The sequence below is a fragment of the Aedes aegypti genome, chromosome 1 (genome assembly GCF_002204515.2).
Source record: "Aedes aegypti strain LVP_AGWG chromosome 1, AaegL5.0 Primary Assembly, whole genome shotgun sequence".
In the NCBI taxonomy this organism is placed as follows: Eukaryota; Metazoa; Arthropoda; class Insecta; order Diptera; family Culicidae; genus Aedes; species Aedes aegypti.
In genome coordinates, this window is record NC_035107.1 from 206,397,053 (window position 1) to 206,419,585 (window position 22,533).

At 40.9% G+C, this 22,533-nt stretch overlaps 1 protein-coding gene and 1 long non-coding RNA gene across 2 annotated transcripts; one reads left to right on the top strand and one right to left on the bottom strand.

Annotated features, from left to right (window-relative positions):
* On the bottom strand, positions 1–3,908 carry LOC5577985 (beta-parvin). Its single transcript, XM_001656671.2, has 5 exons — positions 3,717–3,908; positions 1,872–2,233; positions 1,625–1,809; positions 568–923; positions 1–505 (listed from the first exon to the last, which is right to left on the bottom strand). Exons 1-5 carry the CDS (start codon positions 3,835–3,837, stop codon positions 429–431), a joined length of 1,101 nt encoding a protein of 366 aa, XP_001656721.1. The 5' UTR covers positions 3,838–3,908; the 3' UTR covers positions 1–428.
* A 720-nt stretch (positions 3,909–4,628) lies between these two features.
* Positions 4,629–7,581, top strand: LOC110681496. Its single transcript, XR_002503223.1, has 2 exons — positions 4,629–4,844; positions 7,298–7,581. It is a non-coding gene; the product is annotated as an uncharacterized LOC110681496 (long non-coding RNA).
* The last annotated feature ends 14,952 nt before the right edge of the window (positions 7,582–22,533 follow it).

Sequence of the window (22,533 nt, forward strand, 5' to 3'; positions counted from 1 at the left end):
TTTTATTGTTATTTTTTATATCGAAAAACTCTAAAGGTTAGTAAATAGATTTTTTAAAATTGTTCATAAATTAGTACTCGTTTCGCTTTTTCGTGACATTTGCGTTAGCAAGGCAAATAATTTTAAAAAGTTTCACTTTTCTGCAAATAAGTCAATCAACGAATGATTCTTTTGAATACGATAACAATTGCTGCGGTGTGTGAACTATGTTTTTCTTCAAATGTATTCAACGATCAAAGATTAATTTGTTAAACACAAAAACGGCCTATTTTTCGAACAAAAACACTATTTCACACAACTACAAAATAAGTATACATGTAAGTTCGATTATTTGATTGCTAAATCTATGTTCGTCACCAGCGAAATACTATCATTTACCATCCAAGGCACTTAATTTCTCCAAAACTATCGTCATACTTACTGGCGATTCAGGAAATGTTGCGATACTTCGTGAACAATGTGTACAAAACCCGGAGCGTTGATTTCAAATCCATGTTTACGATGTCTGTCAAAAAAGTTTTGATTTTAAAGAAATGGAACAATTTTTCGAATAGCATTAAGATTAACCTTCAGGACGGGCCTTTGGCTTCAACCCTTGATCCATCATGAGCTCGAACGCAAACGCAACGTTGTGCACCATGTGGTCGGGATCTTTTGGCGTCAGATGAAACTCGTGCAACGGCACGAAAAAGCCTCCCAGGAGGCCCATCAGCAAGCAGAGGAACACTCCATCCTTGAAGTCGGAGCTCAAATCGGCCGCCTCGAAGTTCAACTTGTTCAGGTGTTTGTTCACGAATGTGATCAACGATTTCTTGACCACGGCGAGCTTTTCCGGGGCGTGATCGAACAGGGTGTCGAATGCGTCCCGCTCGCAGCGCATGCCAACGTCATCGTACTGCTGCGTGATTTGCTCCTGGAATTGTCTGATTTTTGGAAAGGAACGTTAATTTGTTGATTCTACAACATTTGCCAGAAAACCATTTCCCCGTAAAATTTTTCCTAAATTCTTCGCCAGAATCTGTAAGCACCATTTCCCAGAAAGCTATATACCACCAGTGCACCAGAGTCCGCTCTTTAAGGGAAATTTTGTGTTCAATTGTTAATTATAAAATAACAATTGTATGGATCAATATTATTTTCAAGTCACAATGTAGCTCCAAGTATACGTAATCAACGGCAAAATAAAAAAAAAAAAAAAACAAATTGGAAAAAATTTCATGCAAATTTTTTTAATTGTATTTGTTACTGCATCTAGTTGTTTCTATTTCCGCTCATGATAAACAGATTTCGTGAAGAACTTACTAAAAAATGCATTATTTCGAATTTCGTTATTTATCCAGATATTTTTTTATGGTCAAACAATAGCTACTACAGCAATAAATAATGTTCCGCGCACTAGGGAAATAGGGTCATGAGCGGATACTGGTGCACTGATGGTAACTCAAACCTAACCCTGTAAAGATGACCATTTTATATCAAAATAGAAAAATTGCAAATGTTTTGTCCAATAGCTATAAACTAAAAGCTGTCTGGGGAACGGTAAATTTTGAGAAATTGTTCAGTCCGAAAAAAATTTTGAATCAAACTTGTTGGGAATGAAAATCTAGTCTAATTAGTAACTTACTTGCTCGTTAGCTTTCCATTGACCTTCTGAGCCATGACGACCGTTACGTGCACATTTTCCGGAAGACGAATTGGTGCACGGAAGTGACGAACCAACGCCACCAACAGATGGAGAATCGAAACGATATTCTTAGTGTGGATGCTCTCCACGGTCCACTGGGGAATGCTGTGGTGGAAGCCCAGCGTCTAAAAATGAAACAAAAAAAGATCATAAGGTGGGACCGACCGAAAAATCTGAACCAACCGACATGATTAACAGCATTCAGCACCACGGTCAACTTCTGGCGTTGACCCTCAGCGGACTGTGTAACCTCCGGTACGTTCAGCTTATGTCCGGTCAGTTTTTCGAACAATTTCTGCAACACCTGTCCGTCGTAAAGGTCCTCCTCGATGTCCGTTACGATGATTCGGTCCTCGACCAATTCGTCATTGATCCAATCGATGAGCACCTGCAGCAACTCCCGAACGTGAGGGTGCTGCAACGAAGCCGGTTGGATAATCGACCGCGACTCATTGTCCTCGAGGTTGTACTCTTCCGGGGGGATCTCCGGTGCGTTCGGATTGCCCGGTGAATCAATGGCTATTTTGCCCTCCTCTTGAACTTCTTGCACTGAAAAACAATCATCAAAATAGTTAAATTTGTTGGGTAAAACACTTGTGGGTTCCCGAATATTTTTTCAGAGGGACGAAATATCACAATACCCTTAATGATTCTTACGAAAATTCTTAAAATTTTTATAAATTTAACTGAGAAGTGAAGCCAAATATTTCTCCCAAAGTCAATTTGGTTTGGTAAATTCAGCTTGCAAATGGCCAGTCCGTAGTTATAAGGTCACCGCCAGCACTCATCTGCCGAAAAATTAGATCTTTACAGGCTGACCATAACTTATTTACGGGACATTTTTGTGAAGGTCCAATATAACGATCTTTTCTAATAAATTCTGTGCTAAAAATCAGTAATAATTTTCTTCGAAATTCAAATTTGTTTAAGAGTTGAACAGCGAATGACAAGATTTATATTTTCATTTATTATCTAAAGTTACTATGATTAAACTCAGGTCCAAACGCCTACTGCTAACAAATAATATCTAAATTTTATCAACGAATTCAAAAGTTGAGGGGGCACAATACATTAAATATAAATTGTCGCTCCCGTCCGTCACATAAAAAAAAATATATTAGGGCTAATATCAGGCTTTTGAACAAATTTGACGAGTTCATCAACATTCAAGATTTACCATGGTCACTCCTTGAAAAATTGATGTTGTTAAAATGATCCTTCTTGTATTTAACTTATGAAATTCGTTGAGTACGCAGAGATACTCAAGTGACCGTTCCCAGTTATATGTTCTAAAAAAACACGCAAGCCGGAGTTTAAGTGCTCATGATGCTTTTAGTATATTGTTATACATAATTTTTCTATGCGCAGAATAAAAGACATTGCAGAAATAGGAAAACAGACACCCTTTAGGAGATTGAATGGTTCGCAATAAAAATCATTACTCAATAGAGCAATAATTAGTTGGTCTCATACTTTCAGAGTATTATATGTTTTGTTTTTATTTAATTACAGCTGAGTAAAATTTGAAAAGCCTCTAGTGCGCCTTCACGGTATATGTAATCTTTACTCTATCCTGTATTTATAAAAATAAATCGAAATTCAACGCAATCAAAAATCATCCTTCGTCTTGATCAGATCATTCAGATTCTCAACTGGGAACTTTGCCCCTCAATATTTTTATGAAGTTGACGCCTCTGGTCATTAATCATTGCGCGTTGTTTATATTTACGTTCAGCAACAGCTGAATGACGTCACGATCCGCCTCGCATTAATCAAAAAAAGTCCAAGAAAACTATTCACTCCCCCGCAAATGACCCTTGCCTTGAGATTCCAGATTTTTGGCAAGAAATAATCTCACCAGATGATTAAATTTTGCGCTTTACGGTGATATTTTTCCATAGTTTTTACAAAAACTTGTCCCAGATGTGGCTTCGACTACGCCCCAACTTTCAATGTCCATAAATGGAAGAAATCTCGATCGCAGTTTCCTCCCTGCCGTGTGATGCAAAAGTTAGCGAATTTCCCGACTTACCTTCCTTGATGCGCTTCTTCCGACCGAGGGTGCCAATTTTGTCCCAGAAACTTTCCTCTTTGTCGAAATTTTTGCCAGAAACTGGCGTCCGCGGAGACTTTGGCCTACTCAGAGTGCTCATTTTTTTGGGGGCGACTGCTGCTACTGATTTTTCTGTCTGCAGGGCTCCGCTTCTTTTGACGTTTATATGTGCTCCCCATCTTGGGGGCTTTCATAAATTACGTTACGCGAACAGCCCACACGGGAAAAACATACTATGGTAGCGCATCTACACGGTTAAAAAATAAAAATAAATGAAAATAGGCCTTTTCATGTGACAGATCCGTCTATGCATTTGTTTACATCGGTGGAGGACCGGTGCTAACACGGGCCTGTCATTTTCATAGAAGAAATGTCAAAGTGCTTCCCGATCAGCTGATTTGAGACGTCATGTGAATAGGCCTATACTAAGTCAAGCGTTTACTAGAATAAGGGCGTAAGTCGCATGATCGATTTCTCTTCATCGATCCTCTCTTATGTAAATAAAGGTGACAAGATGCAAGTTTTTTTTTAGCATTTTTATGCTTCAGACCGCTTGGCAGCGATACAGTCTTGCGTCTTGAGGTGAAAAAATGCTTAGGGCTCATTCACAAATTTCATAACGCTGAAGGGGTCGATGAGTTGTTACAGTTCATACAAAATTTGAAAAATATTCATTCAAAATGCGTTACGAGGGGGTGGGTGGGTGTCAAAAATGGTTATTTTTGGCGTTATGAAATTTGTGAATGAACCCTTACAAACTTGCATCTTGTCAACTTTATTCACAGAAGAGAGGATCGATGAAGAGAAATCGATCATGCGACTTACGCCCTTATTCTAGCACACGCTTGAAGTAGAGTATTCTTTATTACATTCAAGATATTTTATATTTATAATCATTGGCAATCATAAAAGTTTATACTTCACAATGCATATCTAAAAAATATATTTATAATATTTATATTTATATAATTGAATTTTTTGGTGCAAATGTTACTCTTGGAACTTAGTGAGTTTACTTCACTTTTAGCGCCAAGTTCAACGGCAGCTCCCAAATAAGTTTTTGGTGAATTTCGGGATTGGAAATTTAGATCTACAGCTATGTTAAAGGTGGGTTAATCTGATTCATTCGATTCATTACACGCTAAGAAAATAGAATACTAGTTGGCTTAAATATCATACTAAAATCATATTCGATCTATTCACTCATTGTGATGCATATCGGCGTAATAAGCTTTGCTAGTATAAACGGGTTTTATTTCGGTCAATGTATTTTTGGATATTAAGCAACCAATGTATAAAGCTCTATTATCCTATAAACTGTTTATAAATAGCCATTTTAGTTCGGTCGATGTAAACAAAAATAATCGGAAGCTGTTTCTTATATTATTATCAACACATTTATTAGTTTTATAAGGAACTGGTCTATATTGCTGCTTTTTACAGCTGCTTTTTCAAATTTATTTTGCTTCCCGACATTGACTGTTCCGGTCTCCTGCGCAATGCCACTTCGATCTCGCAAAATCCATTATTCTCGGTGAATTCAGATCCAGAATCAAGGGGTGGATCACTTGTTCAATGCACATCAAATGTACATTCATTTGCATCAAATGCATTTTTTCAACTTTGAGATCAACTTAGCCCTGGTGTACTATCGAGTCGTATAGTGCTATAGCAACGAGACCTTGTTTGTTGTGCATGTTTCAAATGCTTTGTTTCCGATAAACCAAATCTTATAATTCTTATGTTTCCGATAAATCATTTCCAATATTTTTATACTAATCAACCTTATTCCTTTCAGCATATCAAGATGATCATTTACGATTAAATTTTTATTTAATTATTCGAGGTCTAATCGATGCCACTGAGCGGTCCTTCGAGGCTTTGAGCAACACCAACTGAATTGATTGAGCATATCAGTATTCCAACCACTTCATATATGATTTCATGGATGGTATATTTGTTACAGGAACAATCAGCTTAACGGAGAGAAGAGGAGAATGATGGCTTGGTAGAAAAAAATAGTCTAGAAAACTTCTTCTCGGGGAGCCTGGGGCCTTTGATATGCATTCAGCAGTCTAAATAAGCAACACTTTGCAAGGTGAAATTATTTGGTTTGATACATACCTAAAACTCTGTATCGAGCTCTACAATTAAAATCCGAAGAAAGAGCCATGCATAAATAATATCACGCTCCAAGGGAGGGGGAATTGGCTCATTCTGATCATTCCTACAAAATATTTAAAGATTCCATCCAAGAAGTGTGACAAGGGGGCCTACCGTAACATAATTTTGTGGATATTTTGGTAAATTAGATACCTTCCTTCATCTCAACAGTGTACATTAATATAAAATCCTCATCGGATCTGTTCTCTTCCTGAACAGATAAGGGTTTTCGATAGTGATATGCCACTTTGCAAATATCATCTCTAAATATCAAAACCACTGTCGTCGCGGAAAAGCATTAGAAACTGTGTTTCTTTCTGGAAATCTATGCTAGGTACCCAATTTTGAAAGTGGTGCAATCAATTCGCATCCAGATGCGCTCCAGATATGGCAAAGGAATTAGTTGGAGCTCGTCTGAAGCTTCGTTGAAACGCCCACACAGCTGCCGGTCTGCAGTAAGGTTTTTGGGAGTTCCTTTACTACTATCAGCATCGAAAAATAGCACCTTCGCACTGGTTCCGAATAAGTGGGTTGCCTTACCCTCTATCAGTTGGGACGAAGGATTATCAAGACCGGTTAGAACACGAGGTATCATTGGCAGTGATTTGTTTAGGGAGTGCAGAAGCTTTTTTTCTCGAGCGCTTCGAAGAATGAGTTTATTTATGTCAAAATGCCAAGACAAGGATAGCAAATAAACATTGGAGCAAGCCATGAACTGCAAATTTGCTGAGTGTGCATTTAAATGCATTTGAATGTATGAAATTTATCAGATGCATCAGAAGTGATCCACCCCTTGTCCAGAATAGTGTCCCAATTTTTTTCCAATTTCTTCACGATTATCGCGATGGATTTCTTCCGCACAAAATCAACTGAAAAGATTTCATATCACGTTTACTGAATGGTTTAAATATTATAGCCAGCTTTTTCGGCTGTAATTTGTACAGTTTTACGACACGCTGCAACTTCGGAAGATTTCCTTTATTTGAGGTTGGTTTGTTGTTTTGTCTCCAAGAGTTTTCACATGCTGCTGAACAGGATGAAAACATACTCGGGGGTATTTAGGCACCTTTTCGTGAATATTATGATTTTTTTAATGAACGCGACGCGACTTGCTTGAATAGCATGAATTAAGTAACCGAACAGAACGAGATTGATTTTGCAGAAGTCAAAAGAGTAGCATGGGTGACTACATATGCATGGTAAAATATATAAAAGAAAAATGCATGACAAGGTATAAAATAAAATAATCCAGAGAATATTTTTTAAGTATCGCAACGATTAAATGAGGAAAATGTTTGAAAAATAATAATATGCATGCTAACTAGTATAATCGCTTTTCTCCGTGTATATTATTTTAATGAATACCCCATGCATCAAACTGTTTATTCTACCAACAGCTCTGCAGGAGCAGGATGTGGAGCTGACCGGGAGATTCCAGAAAATTAATTTCAACGTATGGATCGAGTAGGCTGTTGGGCTAACTTCTCAGAGAACCGGATCATTCCCGGTACATTATGCAGGACGCAGAAAATCAGGATCGAAATGGTATTCGTCGTGAAATTATCCAGTGCCGGCTTCGGTGCAAGATAGCAACGACAGTAGCTCCAACCCCAGTAAAATTTAAGGAAAACGAAACAACGCATGGCGAGCATCGCACGAATAAATGATTTTATTTACATGAGATGTTAAAGTGTGAAATTGTTTGTTTTCATTTGGTTTTTTTTTTGTTTGAGATTGAAAATATGTTTTATGCTCAATTGAATATAAAAGGCTTTTAAGCATCAAGCAGATAATTTCACAGTATGCATTTGATTTGATAAACACCGTTTATACTAGCAATGTATTTTGATAATAAATGCCTTACTAGGGGTGAATAGATCGAATAGGGTTTTAGTATGATAATTAAGCTATTTAGAATGCTTTTATTTCTGCGTGTTGATCTACACTTTACTTATCAATCCCATGTTGACTAAATCCTTTTCAACTTTGACTTGACAAGTAGAGTGTAGCTCAAGATGGGCTTGCTGTTTTGCCGTTGTACCGCGCTGCCGCTCACATTGTGCTTGGGGCTTTACACAGCGCACCCAGCGCACCTTGTTCGACGTAGCCCCGACGTATGGGTTCGGAGAAAATCCGTTTTCGCGTGTCGAAAATTCCGGTTTTCAACTGTGCGAATAATATAAATTAATGTTAAATAGTATTGTACATTCAATCAAGAAAAATGTTGCTTCGACATTCAATTACAGTACGCTGTATTCTATCCAATATGTTATTATATATTATTGGTTTATTCCATTCACTGCATGGTACGTTTTTCTACAGGCAGCCGAAAGGTCAAATTTTAACTAAAAGTTAAACGAATCCATGAAACGATTCACAGCCTGAAAGTTAGGGGTCTATTTTGTAATTCTAGCGAATTCACGTGACTCGTCTGTAATCATAATCAATCAAAGTAAACATGGATATTTCAGATGTCACACGTCGACTCCCACACGCAGCGAACTGGACTATCGAAATTCATACACTTTGTCTTAGGGTTCATTCATATATTTCATAACGCCAAAAATGGCCATTTTTGATAACCACCCACCCCCTCGTAACGCATTTTGTATGGAAATTTTTCAAATTGTGTATGAGCTGTAACATATCACCCACCCACCCCCTTCAGCGTTATGAAATTTGTGAATGGGCCCTTATGAAAGATGAAACGATTACCGCAATACGAACGCTTTATGTATCGTTTTAGCATCACTCCACTCCAAGGCGTCGATAGGCGCCTGACGCACGAGCCTATCGATCGCAAGGTCCTTGGTTCGATTTCAGGTTGCCGCGAAAACTATTTTTGTTTTCAAATTTCGGTTTCATAAGGCAAATTTATGAATTTAAACCCGATTTCTTGTGGCGAATTTTCATAAGGGGTTCCTATGTTTATCGATAGTCCATTTGCCTGAGTGCATAGTAATCCAGTCACATAGAGTGAAAACTGTCGATAAACTCGAGTGACAGAGCCAAGTCAAGCGAAATTTTTGGTCGACAGTGACTCCAGTCGAGTCGTTTTTGATCAACTCGATTTATAAAGTAGGACCCTTATTTAAAACCTGGATCCAAACTCAAAACAGATCCTATTTTTTTGTTTATCGTAATGATCGACTTGATGGGGCATGTGGGGAGTTGCAATCATCATTCATAGGCGTACACTGTAACACCAAAGTACCCTTTAAAGGGTAAAAAAGTACCCTCTTTGAGAGAAACTAGTTTAACTCATAAAAAGAGTAAAGGGCCTTTACTCATTAAAGAGTAAAGAGCTTGTACGTCAAAACAACGAGTAAATTTTACCCATTATCCCAAATGAAAATTTTGGCGAAATGGGTAAAATTTACGCTGTTTTCTTTTTCAAACTTTTATTTCTTTTAAATAATTGAATTCCATGAAATAAAACACTAAATGACAAACCTAGATTAAATGATTTAGGTAGCTTTATTCATACAGATAAATATTATAATAATCATAGCAGCAGCACATTCGGTAGTGGATGATTTGTGTTCTTTCCAATCGGGGTTCACGATTCCTATTTGTTTTATGCAGCACATCCTGTAAACCATATGGAAGATTTCATTTTCGTTAAAAAAAATATTGATAGAATAAACAAATTGCCGAGCAAGTTGTAATTACTTACCTCTACTACCAAGCCCGTTAACTTTCATTTTAGTTTTACACAAGCAGTTTTTGTTGCTGAACATTTATCACTAGAATGATTAGTGAGAAACTCCAAGAATTTTTTCACCCTTTAATGGGTAAATCCCTCGAACGTCAAAATGGGAGAAAAGTACCCTTTATTCAAAATTTGCAAGTATCCTTTAATTTGACATTTCCAAATATCAGAAAAAAGTGGGTATTTTTTCCACATTAAAGGGTAATGCCGAGTTTACAGTGTATATGAACTCTAGTGGAATTAAATGGTATACACACTTAATTTATTTCGCCGAGGCCGGCAAAACTTTTTGCCGAGAACCCAACAGCTGAGATCATGATTTTTCTCTTCTAGAAACCCATCTACGATTGATTTGGTCTTAACCTGAGACGAGACTCGCGAAGACGGTCTTCTTTTTCTGTGATTGCTGAGTTTTTTTCTTATTCCACTTTGTGTTTATACCAATTATGCGCATGCTGTTCAAATCCTCACATGAACCTCTCAGCAAAAAATGATTGAGTTTGCATCACATCGAATCATAAATATCCGTTTGAGTGAAATTTCATGCCAGCAAACGTAGCAGACATTAGAAATAATTAATCTTCTGCTTAGATTTATCAGCAACTTTGGAAAAAACTGCTCCGCTGACTGAGGTTTTTAATAACAGTTTACTTTGAACACAATACTTTTTACTTTTTCAGCCATAAAAACGGTGGGCTGCATTTGACGTTTCGTGAGAGGGGAATCTGGGCTGCATATGACGTTGATATTTTTCCTCTTCGCGAGTCTCTCTCAGGTCTTAACCAACTCTAGTCATCTTTGTAGCCAACTGGTCACTCATGCTGATTTTGAATCTGATCATGTCCCTGTATATATTTCAAATATCCCATGAAACGATTCTCAATCCTATCAGCTCCACTTTCAATTATTTTCGAGCCAACTGGAATATACAGCGGGGGTTCGCTGGTTGGAACACGACTGCCTTCCATCTAGCGAATCCGACCCGTTAGGGTTCATTCACTAATTTCATAACGCTCTAGGGAGTGGGTGGGTATCCTTGAGGTGTTACAGCTTTTAGAAAGAGCCGTAGAAAATAACTTCTAGTTTGGTTGACGTTTCAGAGTGGAATGAATTTTTTTTATTTTACACTAGCGGTCCTGGCAAACTTTGTCTTGCCATCAAGTAGGCTGTTGAAAAACGCTATTGTTCGTCCCATAAAAATGATAGTTCCGTTCACGCATGTTTTTCCGACTTTCCCGGTAAATATCCTGTGATTTTTATACACACAAACACGTTGGAACACTTGACAAACGAAACGGAAAAATAATCATTCAAATCGGTTGACCCGTTCGGAAGCCATTTTGTGACTGTGGTGATACGTCTGTAACTAATCTATGGGAAAGCTCTATGAGCAGAGAGGATCATAATAAATACAGTGTGCAAACAGAGTGGCTGTTAGTTTTATTTGGCGTGCTTATTCTACCATAAATTGGCGACAGGATTGGATTTTTGCCGAGTTTTGTGAGTCAAATTGTTTTTCGATAGCAAAGGAATAGTTACGGTAAGTTGTAATACCAATAAAAACGATCTGTAAAAGAAAATCTGAACTAAACATGTTCAGCGTCGAAGCGTTTCAGTAGTGAAAAAAGCTCACACCATAGTTATTTTACAGGTGTGTGTGAGGCCTGCGTCTAGAAAGCAGAGAAAAAGCTCGAGGAGAAAAAACTCACTAGTTGCGAGTGAGTTGCGACTAGGCCTGTGTTTGGTGAACAGGAGAGGTCACGCAATCAAAGCTCTGTGTCTTGTAAACAGAAGAGTCCGCGTCACGATAGCGGTGAAAAAAGAAGCGATTGGCGGTTTCGGATGATCCACCCGTTTAGAATCGGCTCTGTGTCAAGATAACAGAATTGTTGTGATCTGAGGAGATCATCGAGTTTATTTGCGCTGCGTCTGGTAAGCAGAAGAAAAAAAGACAGTAAAATCGGTTGTATGGTGTGTACTAACAGAACTATGTTTTAGGTGAGACAATTCGGGCTAGTGAGTGTTGAGTAAACAAGCACCCACAGAGGAGAATCTTTCGTTAACGAAGCGATGGATGAAAACAGATTATTTTCTAAGCTGCCCCCGTTTTCTATCGTGGGAGTTCCTTTGACAGACCGCAGAAATAGATGGACAACATGGAAGCGAGGGTTTGAAATTTGTTTGCAGGCAGCAAAAATGGAAGACGGGACGGAAAAAAAGGACATGCTCTTGGCGTGCGGTTCGTTTGAGCTCCAAAATATATTCTTTAGTATTCCTGGTGCAGACGTGACTGCCGACGCGGAACAAGGAATTGATCCCTACGAGGTGGCGATGCAAAGGCTGGACAACTATTTTGCCCCCCAACGCCATGAAGCCCATGAACGTTTTCTCTTTTGGGCCATGACACCGGAGCCGGAAGAGACACTGGAAAAATTTTTGATGCGGGCTCAAGCGCATGGATCCAAATGCAATTTTGGTAGATCAGCATCAGAGGGTTCCGGTATCGCGATTGGGTCCTAAAATGTTTCATGAAATCTTGTTTTTATTTAATGACACGAAAGAGCATGTTATTACAACTATTTTAGCATTTTTTCCCCGCTCAAATAACGGCTACATCATATTTAAACTTTAATTTCAAAATTGGGTCCATAAATCAACTTTGACACTTTTGATCATGTTTGACGTTTGCTTAATCGACAAAAACACCACAGGGCTTTTAGTTTTAACACTGGGGTTGTTCCTATCTGACATTTCGGAACGGACACGGAAAGCAAAATACACCCCAAATTTGAGTTTAAGCCAAGGAATGTGACAAAATCTACAAAAATGTTTTTGGACTTAAACAAAAGAAAAACATTAAAAAATTGAGTAAATATGTGTTTTTGGCCTAAAATTAAGCGGTTGGCACTAAAATTGGGACAGGCCTTTAGGACCCTATTGTCGACAAAATGCTCCAATTGGGTCCTAAAATTTCTAATGAAATCTTGTTTTTATTTAATAACACGAAAGAGCATGTTATTGCAACTACTTTAGCAATTTTTCCCGCTCAAATAATGGCTATAACATATTTAAATTTTAATTTTAAAAATTGGTCCATAAATGAACCTTGACATTTGAGATCATGTTTGACGTTCGCTTAGACGACAAAAACACCACAGGGGTTTTAGTTTTAACACTGGGTTTGTTCCTATCTGACATTTCGGAACGCACACGTTAAACATAATACACACAAAATTTGAGTTTAAGCCAAAAGTTTGACAAAATCTAAAAAAATATTTTCTGGACTTAAACCAAGGGAAAACATTATAAAATTGAGTAAACATGTGTTTTTGGCCTAAACTTAAGCGTTTGGCACTAAAAATGAGACAGGGCTTTAGGACCCTATTCGTGCCCAGCCAACTCCGAGCAAAGTTGCTCCAGGAAAAAGATCTTACACTTGAGGAGGTGATCAAGCAAGTGAATGCGTTTGAAACATCACGTGTAGCCAACGATCAAATGAGTGGAAGGACTGTCCCGTTGCAAGCAGGTCGACCTACGGATAATGTTCAATACGTTGCGGCATCTTGCAGATTCTGCGCCCGATCGCACGGACAGCAGCCTTGCCCAGCTCGGGATAAGACATGTGCGAAGTGTGGAAAGCGAGGCCATTTCGCCGTGGCATGCTATTCTTCCCCGGTTTATCCATCAACTAGCAAACCGATGCATAGCAGCAAACATAACAAACCTTCCTTCAAACGACCGTATGATCAAACGTTTCCCTCGACTTCGACTTCCGTTCCAAAGAAGAAAGCAATGCAATTCGCTCCGAAGATACATGCTATCGAAGATGATGAAGAGAAGTTCGAACTTGTTGAGATGGTTTCTTCTGGTAACGATTCGGATGAGCTGATTTGGGCGAAAGTGGGCGGTGTATTAATAGAGATGCAGATTGACTCGGGGGTTCAATCTAACATTATCGACGATCGTACGTGGGAAACGATGAACAGGAACGGAGTTTGCGTTATTGGAGAGATTCGTAAATCTGATCGAAGGTATGAATTAAATGCAGCTGGCTGAAAAATTTAGTTTTAAGTCAGTTTCGGTGTTTTCTTCTTAGGTTCAAAGCTTACGCTCAAGCGGATTGCTTGAAAGTAATCGCTATGTTTGATGCAGAAATAACCATTCTGGACGGGGACAAACAGCTGAAGGCTGTGTCACGGTTTTATGTTGTGGAAAACGGTCCTCAGCCTCTCCTTGGAAAGGAAACAGCGAAGCAGCTAGGGGTGTTGCTGGTCGGATTGCCCAGCCAGCGAGAAACGGTTCATCATATGGAAGCCTGCCGATCTTTTCCTTCTATTCGAGGAGTGAAAATTCGTATTCCTGTAGATAAGTCGGTGCAGTGTTAGAGATTCTTTAGGTTGGGAACCTCTATTGTCCCCAACCGGGCTTTTGTCCTGGGCCTCAGGGTCGTTTTTGCTGCTCCAAGAGGAAATTGGGGATATGGGCGGAAAAACTTCCCTTTAAAAAAATCAAACGTAGTCCTACGTCAAAATCTACGATTCCAAGGTGGACAAAACCGAAATCAGGAGATGGAGGATACTCAGGGCTTAGCTTAATGATTATAAAAAGAGATTAATTTTTCATTATTTACAGATTTAATTTTCATTTTTTTTTTTTAATGGAAGGAAATTAGGGATTCTGGGTGTTTTTACGTTACCACGACACAGCTTCAGGGTTGGTTTGTTCCGGTCTCGGCGCTATCCACGAAGACGGCCAGGAAACAGGGCGAATCAACGTCGGCGGGGACAGTCTTCAGGAGAGAGGTCGCAGAAAATCACTTGTCTGCCGGGCCAAACGACCTGGATGGCACACCGACGGCTTCTTCTTCGCTCACTACACTAGTGGTCCGGGCCAGAATGGGGTGGTTGGCATATCGTTGCACTAGGCCAAGCCAAACGACACTGATGGCACACCGGGACGACGGCGGCTCTTGATAACTTCCGAAGGCGAACTTCACTTGTCGACCGGGCCAAAATGGAGGAAAAGGCACACCGGGACTCTCACAGCTCACTGATGCACTCAATTTTTCGTTCCCTGGTGGAGTGGAACAAAACGGGTTAAATTCGCGCACAACTTTTCGTGATCAAATTCGTTCACCTAATAGAGACCGTTTGTCTGTTGACAAACGGTTTTATTGGATCGCTGCTGTCGATTCGCTACCAACGTCATGACAGCTGACGCTGGTAACGGTGGTGTGTAGTACAAACGTTATGGGAATAGGGATGGGGATGTTCAAGGTGGAGTGCATTCGATGTTTTTATGTGTAATTCATTTTTTTTCAATTTCTATTTGTATAAGGTATAGGCATTTCAATTTTAAATTCATAATATTTTTAGGCAGCCGTAATTATAATAAAAATGATAATAGTAAAAAGGGTAGTAATAAGAAAAATAATAATGATAAGGATAATAATGAGAGTAATAATTGGAATAATAATAAGAATAATAAAATAATAAGAATAATAATGAAAGGAATTATAATAATAATGATAATAATAATAAACAAAAAAAAAACTATTTACAGGGAATATTTACAAAAAACAAATGTAACCATTTTGAGAGGTTACATTCATCCCCCACTCCAGAATAAAAAAAACGTTGTTTTTTTTTTTTAAAAGAGAAGTCGGGAATGGAAATTTAGGTATAAGGACTTTTGTGGCCCTCCTCTTGTTAAGTGTTAGATTGATTTTGTGCAATGATTTGTCCATGGAGAGGAGCTCTTTTCCACAAAATCACGTAACACTTAATAATAGAGACTGTCCACTTGAAGGGGAAAACGGTCAGGGAAAAAGGTCAGTGTGGCCCTCCTCTTGTTAAGTGTTAGATTGATTTTGTGCAATGATTTGTCCATGAAGAGGAGCTCTTTTCCACAAAATCACGTAACACTTAATAATAGAGACTGTCCACTAGAAGGAGAAGGTCAAGTAAGGAGTTCTTATTTGGCAGCTCTCTTTTAGCTGAAGGTTATTTTGATTTAGTGGAATGATTTTTCCGTGCAGAGAGGAGCTCTTTTCCACCAAATCACCTAACTTTCAGCCATAGAGTCTGGCTGCCGAACTACGAATCTTATTCCCTCTTAGGATAATTAGTTTGCAGTAAACCTTTTTCTCTTGTTGGTGACTTCCAATCTGGAAAAGTGATTGTTTCCTCGGTGGGAGCTCTTCTTTTCGAGATTAGTAGTCACTGTTTAAGATCAAAGGAATTACCGGGAGAGGCGAACTTCCACGATCCACGATCGAATTGGAGAAGCAGTAGTCCTACTTCCCGAATTCGTGATAGATTCACTGAAAGCTAGTTCTCCTACAGTGGCTCTCTCCCCTGCAATTTAAGTGATAATTTGAAGCAATGATTGATCACGAAAGGAGGCTCTTTTCCTTTAAATTACATGAAATTGCAGAGCGAGCCTGACCACTGTACTCTCTAATTACCATAAGCTGAAATAAGAGGACAATGATTGAGTTGTATCGAAATAATAAGTGAATCTGGAAAATACAGCCTTCCAGAATACAGGTTCGTCAGAATAAAAGCGTTCTTATCCATCCTCTCATTATCAAATCTTTATAAATTAAACTTCTATTTTAAATTAACTCAATTATAGCCTATTTTAAAACTAATCTATTATTAGGAGAGAAAATAAACTTTACGGAAATCTCTTCCATAATAATGGGATCATCGCCGAGATTTTCTCGGGATTAGAAAATATACGCATTCACTCACACATTCATTACCCCCACCTTTCATACAAATTCATTCATACATTCATCTCATTCATACGGTTGTCTGGGATAAAACTTTATTTCCCAAGACAACATGCAATTCATTCACACGCTATATATACTAAATTAAGATTCTAGGGTACCCTATTCTAAATAATTTTGAGGAAGCCTAGCGATATCGCTGCAGACCCCTCGGTTGGACCGACGAACTAATCGATCGAAATCCGCCACCGGGGAGGCGTTATGAAAAATGTTAACAGTCCCCTTAGTCCGACCCTTGTTAAAAGGGTAAACATGGAGAACGGAAAAAAAAGAGGAAAAAGAAGTAGATGATGCGAACAATGTCGACGAGGAGGAAAAACAAAATATTATGGTTCTGACGACGACGACGGACAGGCATGAATGAATGAGAACCACAACAAAGCGATCAGGTGTGTATTCGGATGTTTTCACTAATTTATTGAATCCTTGTTAGGGAATTTGAGATTGGAGGTCAGGGAAGAAAGGCGATGCAGATGTTCACCCGGGTTTGAGATGGACGGCTGGCCAAATTCCCAGATTTTTCCCACTGAGGTCTTCCAGCTCGTAGGAAGACGAGCCAATCTTGGCCTTGATTTTACAGGGTAAATACTGCCGCCCTAATTTGGCATTATAGTTTTCAGCAGCCGAAGACTGCTTCATGTTCTTACGGTAAACCAACTGACCTACCGTGAACGACTTGGCGAAAGTACGGTTTCGCAGGTTATAGCGATCCCTGGAAACCTCATGAGATTTTTCAAGGTTCTTGCGAACAATCTCATGGATTTTAGTGAACATCTGCTTGCGTCTTTCCTCCCTGTCTTCCGCAGAAAGTTCCTCACCGTGTCGAGAAAGACGATGGTCGGATCCCTGTTCCGCTAGCTCTTGTCCGTGGGTAATGAAATACGGTGTGAATCCCGTGGAGGAGTGAACACTAGTGTTGAGCATCAGCTCCACCTCCGGGATCTTGGTGTCCCATATTCGCTGGTCCTCTTGGACGTAACTGCGGACGGCCGCGTTTATACTGCGGTTCACGCGCTCCACGGGATTCGACTGGGAATGGTAGCGGGAGTTCAGCCAGTGTGTGATCTTGAAGTGGTCTATAAGTTCCTTGAACTCTTTCGAAACGAAAGAGCTGCCGTTGTCTGTGATTATGATTTCAGGGACAGAATTTCTATAGAACCACTGATTTTTCAAAATCACACACATGGCTGAACTATCCAGCTTCTTCACCGGCTGAATCATTACCCACTTAGAGAAATAGTCACAGATGACTAAGATGTGCTGATTCCCCTTACGACTACGTGGCAGAGGACCAATGAAGTCCATGGAAATAATCTGCCACGGCCGGGAAGCACAGCGCATTTTACCCATTTCAGGGGTAGTTTGAACGTAAGAGGGCTTGACCTCTTTACAGGTCGAACAGACCTGTATGTAGGCCCTAATATCTTTGGCCATTTTGGGCCAGTAATAGCGCTGTTGGACAAGAGCTAGCGTTTTGTCGAAACCGGGATGAAACTTATCATCATGAGCTTGTTTAAGCACTCCGGAAACTTCCTCGGTTGGCAGAACTTGCTTCCACTCAAACCGAGAGTCGTATGGCACATTTTTGACGGTAATAAACTTATAAAGTTTACCGTCTTCGACCTTGAAGTCGACATAGTCGTCAGGCCGGCGGGTAACCTTCTCCATCAGAGAAGTGTACCATACTGAAGTTGGTGAATCTTGAACTACAGCAATGCTACGCGACAGGGCATCCGGAACGACATTCTCCTTTCCTTTCCGGTGTACCACTGTCATATCGAATTGCTGAAAGTCCAAGCTCCACCGACTACACCGAGAACCGACTTTCCACTTCGTTTTGAGGATGTGGGTGAGGGCGGACGAATCCGTCACCAACGTGAAGTGGTAGCCCTCGATGTAGCCCCGGAATGCTTCGATGGAGAGGAGAGCGGCCAGAGCCTCTTTTTCAGCAGCGTGGTAGTTCTTCTGCGGGGTGGTGAGCTTTCGGGAGAAGTAGGATATCACCCTCTCACCATCCTCCTGCTGCTGAGTGAGGACTCCGGCGACAGCTACATCGCTAGCATCCGTCTGGATAGTAAACTCCCGGGAGAAGTCCGGGCTACCCAGAATCGGTGCACTGATGAGCTGCTCCTTGATGCGACAGAACGCTCCCTCTGCGGCTTCATTCCAGCCGATGATTTTTGTTTTCGACTTCAGGAGATCCGACAAAGGCCCACAAGTCTCGCTGAAGTTTGGGATGAACCGCCGGTAATAATTCGCCATCCCTAGGAATCTTCTAAGTTTAGTGATCGTGGTGGGCCTTTCGTACTCGACGATGGGTCGAATCTTGTCAGGATTCCCACGAAGACCCTCCGAACTCAAAAGATATCCCAGGAAGGGAATTTCCGGCACCCCAAACTGAGACTTCTCCAGGTTTATCATTAGGTTGGCTCTGTTTAATCTGCGTGCAATTTCCTGAAGGAGCTGGACGTGATGCTCAAATGTCTCCGTTACCACGACGATATCGTCGAGGTAAACGAAGACATAAGGTTCCAATACACCGTGGCCCAGAACCCGGTCCATCAGTCTAGCCAACGTGGCCGGACTATTGACAAGGCCAAAGGGCATTCGGGTGTATTGAAACAACCCCTTACCTTGCACGCTAAAGGCCGTATACTTCCGCGAAGCCTTTTCAAGTGGAACTTGAAGGAAAGCTTCCGACAAATCAATCGTCGATAAGTACTTCGCCTGCGGAAGTTGGCCTAAGATTCGACAGGGGTGCGGCAAGGGGTAAGCATCACGAACAGTTCTTTCGTTAATCTTGCGCGCATCCAAACAGAGCCGAACCTTATGAGGTTTGACGACTGGTACACAGTTTAGTGACCAATCAGAGTTACTGGGTTCGATGATACCCGCGTCGAGCAGGAAGATCGGTTTAAAATGTGGTTGCGAGTGGACGCGTGTGTGAAGTGCTCCCGAGTACGGCGTGTTTTTCCGCTGCAATGTGCTGTGATATATTTCTGGATCCAAAAACTTGCAATAGACGCATTAGGAAGATTTTTCATACTTGTAGTGATTGTTTTCGATCATCAATTGTATAACATCCGACGCGTTTTTGCATACCGCAAGGCATTTTTTTTCGTCTTGGAGTGTGTGTATGTAAAAGTGGAAGAAATGATGCGAAAAAGGGCTGTATACGGGATGTGGTGTAGATGTGTGCGCACGTAAGCTGAAAATGGATGATGAAGGCACTGGTGAAACTTTCCTGCCGGTGCAACACTGACGAATGTATACTGAGGATGGCGTGCAGTTTTGGATTGTGTTCTTGGAATCGTATGTTTGATAGTTTTAAATAATGAACCACGTATGGATAATGAATAGAACGAAAAAAGACAAGTTCTAGAAGTTTTAAGTAACGAAATGAAACGTGCATAGTGTGTGCGTGTGTGTTGGTGTCAATGAATAATGAATGAATAATGCGAGAAAACGAAAGGGTGCGAGAGCTGAGAGTGAGCGCCCACCTTGAGAACGTGTAGCGAAAGTGTATGGAAAATGAAGAACAAGAAAAGAACCAAAACGGTGTTGTGTTAGGGTGGAACTACGATAAAATATATATAAAACGTTTGTAATGATCAGCAGCTAGGGTGGAATCAACGATGAATTGATGCATTTTGATTGGAAGAGTATAAGTGCACATTGCGAATGTGATATATGAAGAAGAGGAAAAACTAGAGTGAGCCGAAAACAAGTGAGACTTTGTTTACGAATTGACGAATTTACTTATCTGGTTTGCACATCATTGATTGCCCAAGCAGACAAAAGTTTTGACGAGAGCTCCTGTATAGCACACAAGGAAAAAAAAACCGGTGAGATCTTTTCATGTTGGATTATGTTTCATTTCATATTTATATTTCATATACTTCTATTATTGTATGTATTTTGGGTTGGGTTGGGACCATCAGGGCACCCGATTGAAACGATTTGGACAGGGAGCTTGGGACTGCCTCCTCCCTGTTGTTAACATTTTGTGGATTGAGGGCGGGCTCTTCGACCCCATCTATTGGGAGTATTCCGTCAATCGAGGGCTTGATTGTACAGTTGTTCGTGAAAACTTTATTCTGGAAGGAGATTCTCTTCCTCTGACGCGGGTTTCGTGCAAGTGTCTCTGCTTGCGGGTCCGCACAACCGTTTTTGGCCCTTCATACAGGAGACTGACTGATCACAAACAACAATACAATCTTGATCAAATCGCTTTTCAGATTATTCCAGTGCTATAGGCAGATGCCTTGCTACAATAGATGGTAGAACCAAATCATCATCATCATCATCGATGATACCCGCGTCGAGCAGTCTTTGCAGCTCTACGGACACCAAACCTTGCGTTTTTGGAGACATGACATACGGGAACTGTCTAACCGGAGGCTTATTCCGCCATTCTTCAGCGAGCTCAATTTTGTGCTCCGCCAGTGGAGTGGTGGACAGTTTTCCCGGGCGAGCGGGAATGAAAAGAGATTTGATGTGATCGATTGTCTTCTGCTCGGAAGCAGAGAGGACAGATGGTGTACGCAACGGAGACGAAGTGAATTCTGCCCCGGTATATTCAACCGTAGCGCACCCTACAACGGTGGGTTGGATCCGGAAGGTCTTCCAGAAATCCATTCCGCAAATGCAATTGATGGCTAGGTTTGGAATAACGAGAGTCGGCACAACCCGGACCACACCGTTCCATGAAAATGGTAGATAGACCTTCCCACGGACCGTGAGCGCTTCTCCGCTCGCTGTTCGCAGGTTGGGTGGGTCTCGCAGTGGAAACAGTTTTTTTGGTTTGACTGTATTGTACACTGCATCATTAATGAGAGTGAGATTACTTCCACTATCTAGAAGGGCAGAAACAGTAATCCCATAAATGTCAACCGATATGTAAGGACGGTTGTCGTTCACACGTGGATACGTAATGGTGTACGACGCCGGAGTCTCCGGATAAAGATTCTCCGAAGCCGGTTGAAAATACGTAGAAGAGTTTACGCTTAGTAGTTTGGGTTCAGCGGGCGGCGGTTTTGGCTCGCTACCAACGCGTTTTTTACGCAGTATGGACAGTTGTTTGACGGATAACCTCGAAAACCGCAGTTTTCGCACAGTACCCCTCTCGGGAGCCTGCATTGGTCCATCCGATGCCCAAACTTGCCGCAATTGAAGCAATGTCGGCTTGATAATGGTTGATGAGACTCGATCAAGCCTTCCAAAGTGGTTGGTGCCCGTGCTGGTCCGCGAGGAGTATCGGTTCCGGTTTGGGAACCCTTACGACTCTGATTGGTCTGTGTAGGAGGAGTGTGGGCCTTCGAATTTCTCGACGAGGCTTGTTGATGTGGAGTGGGTGGCTTGTTGGGATTATCCTGAGATGAGCCCTTTTTCGGTTCAGAAAAGTCAACCGTATTAACCGACTTCTCAGGTCCAAACACTTTGTTGTAGACTGAGAAGTTTACGGCATCTATTTTCTGGCCTGCGGACACAAGTGTCGGAAGGTCAGCAATAGGAATGAAATTAAGTTGCTTTTTATAATCAATTCTCATATTCTGAAGAAGGATTTGGACCTTTTCGTGTTCCGGCAAAGGAACACTCATTGTCCCAAAAAGCTCTTCCATACCGTGGTAGAATTGAAGGAAGGTTTCATTGCGGGCTTGCTGACGCTGATAAACCTTCATTTTTATTAAGGTGTCTAGGTCGGGATGCATAAACGTCCGCCTAAGCTCTAGCACCAAATGCTGCCAGTTGACTAACCGGCCTGTAGCGCGCATGGTCATGTACCATTGCAATGCTGGACCTTTGAAAAGGTGAATCGCTGAATCAAACAGTTCAGCTTCCGAAGCATGTTCAGCAACAGCCATCGCATGAACCATTCCAAGGAACTGGTTCAACTTCAGCCCTTGATCTTCACCGTCATATTTGGCGATGGTCCACTAGGACACCGGCAAGGTGTGACGCACCTGATTGCCAGACGGAACTGGATTGAAAGGAACGAAGCTGGATGAAGGAAAGGCAGTTGAAGTTGAAGCCGAAGTTTCTATAGGATTGTTCCATGAATAAGCTGACTGAATGACGCTTGGAATCGGATTCCCTAGCCACGGATTTGAAGTCTGACCATTATT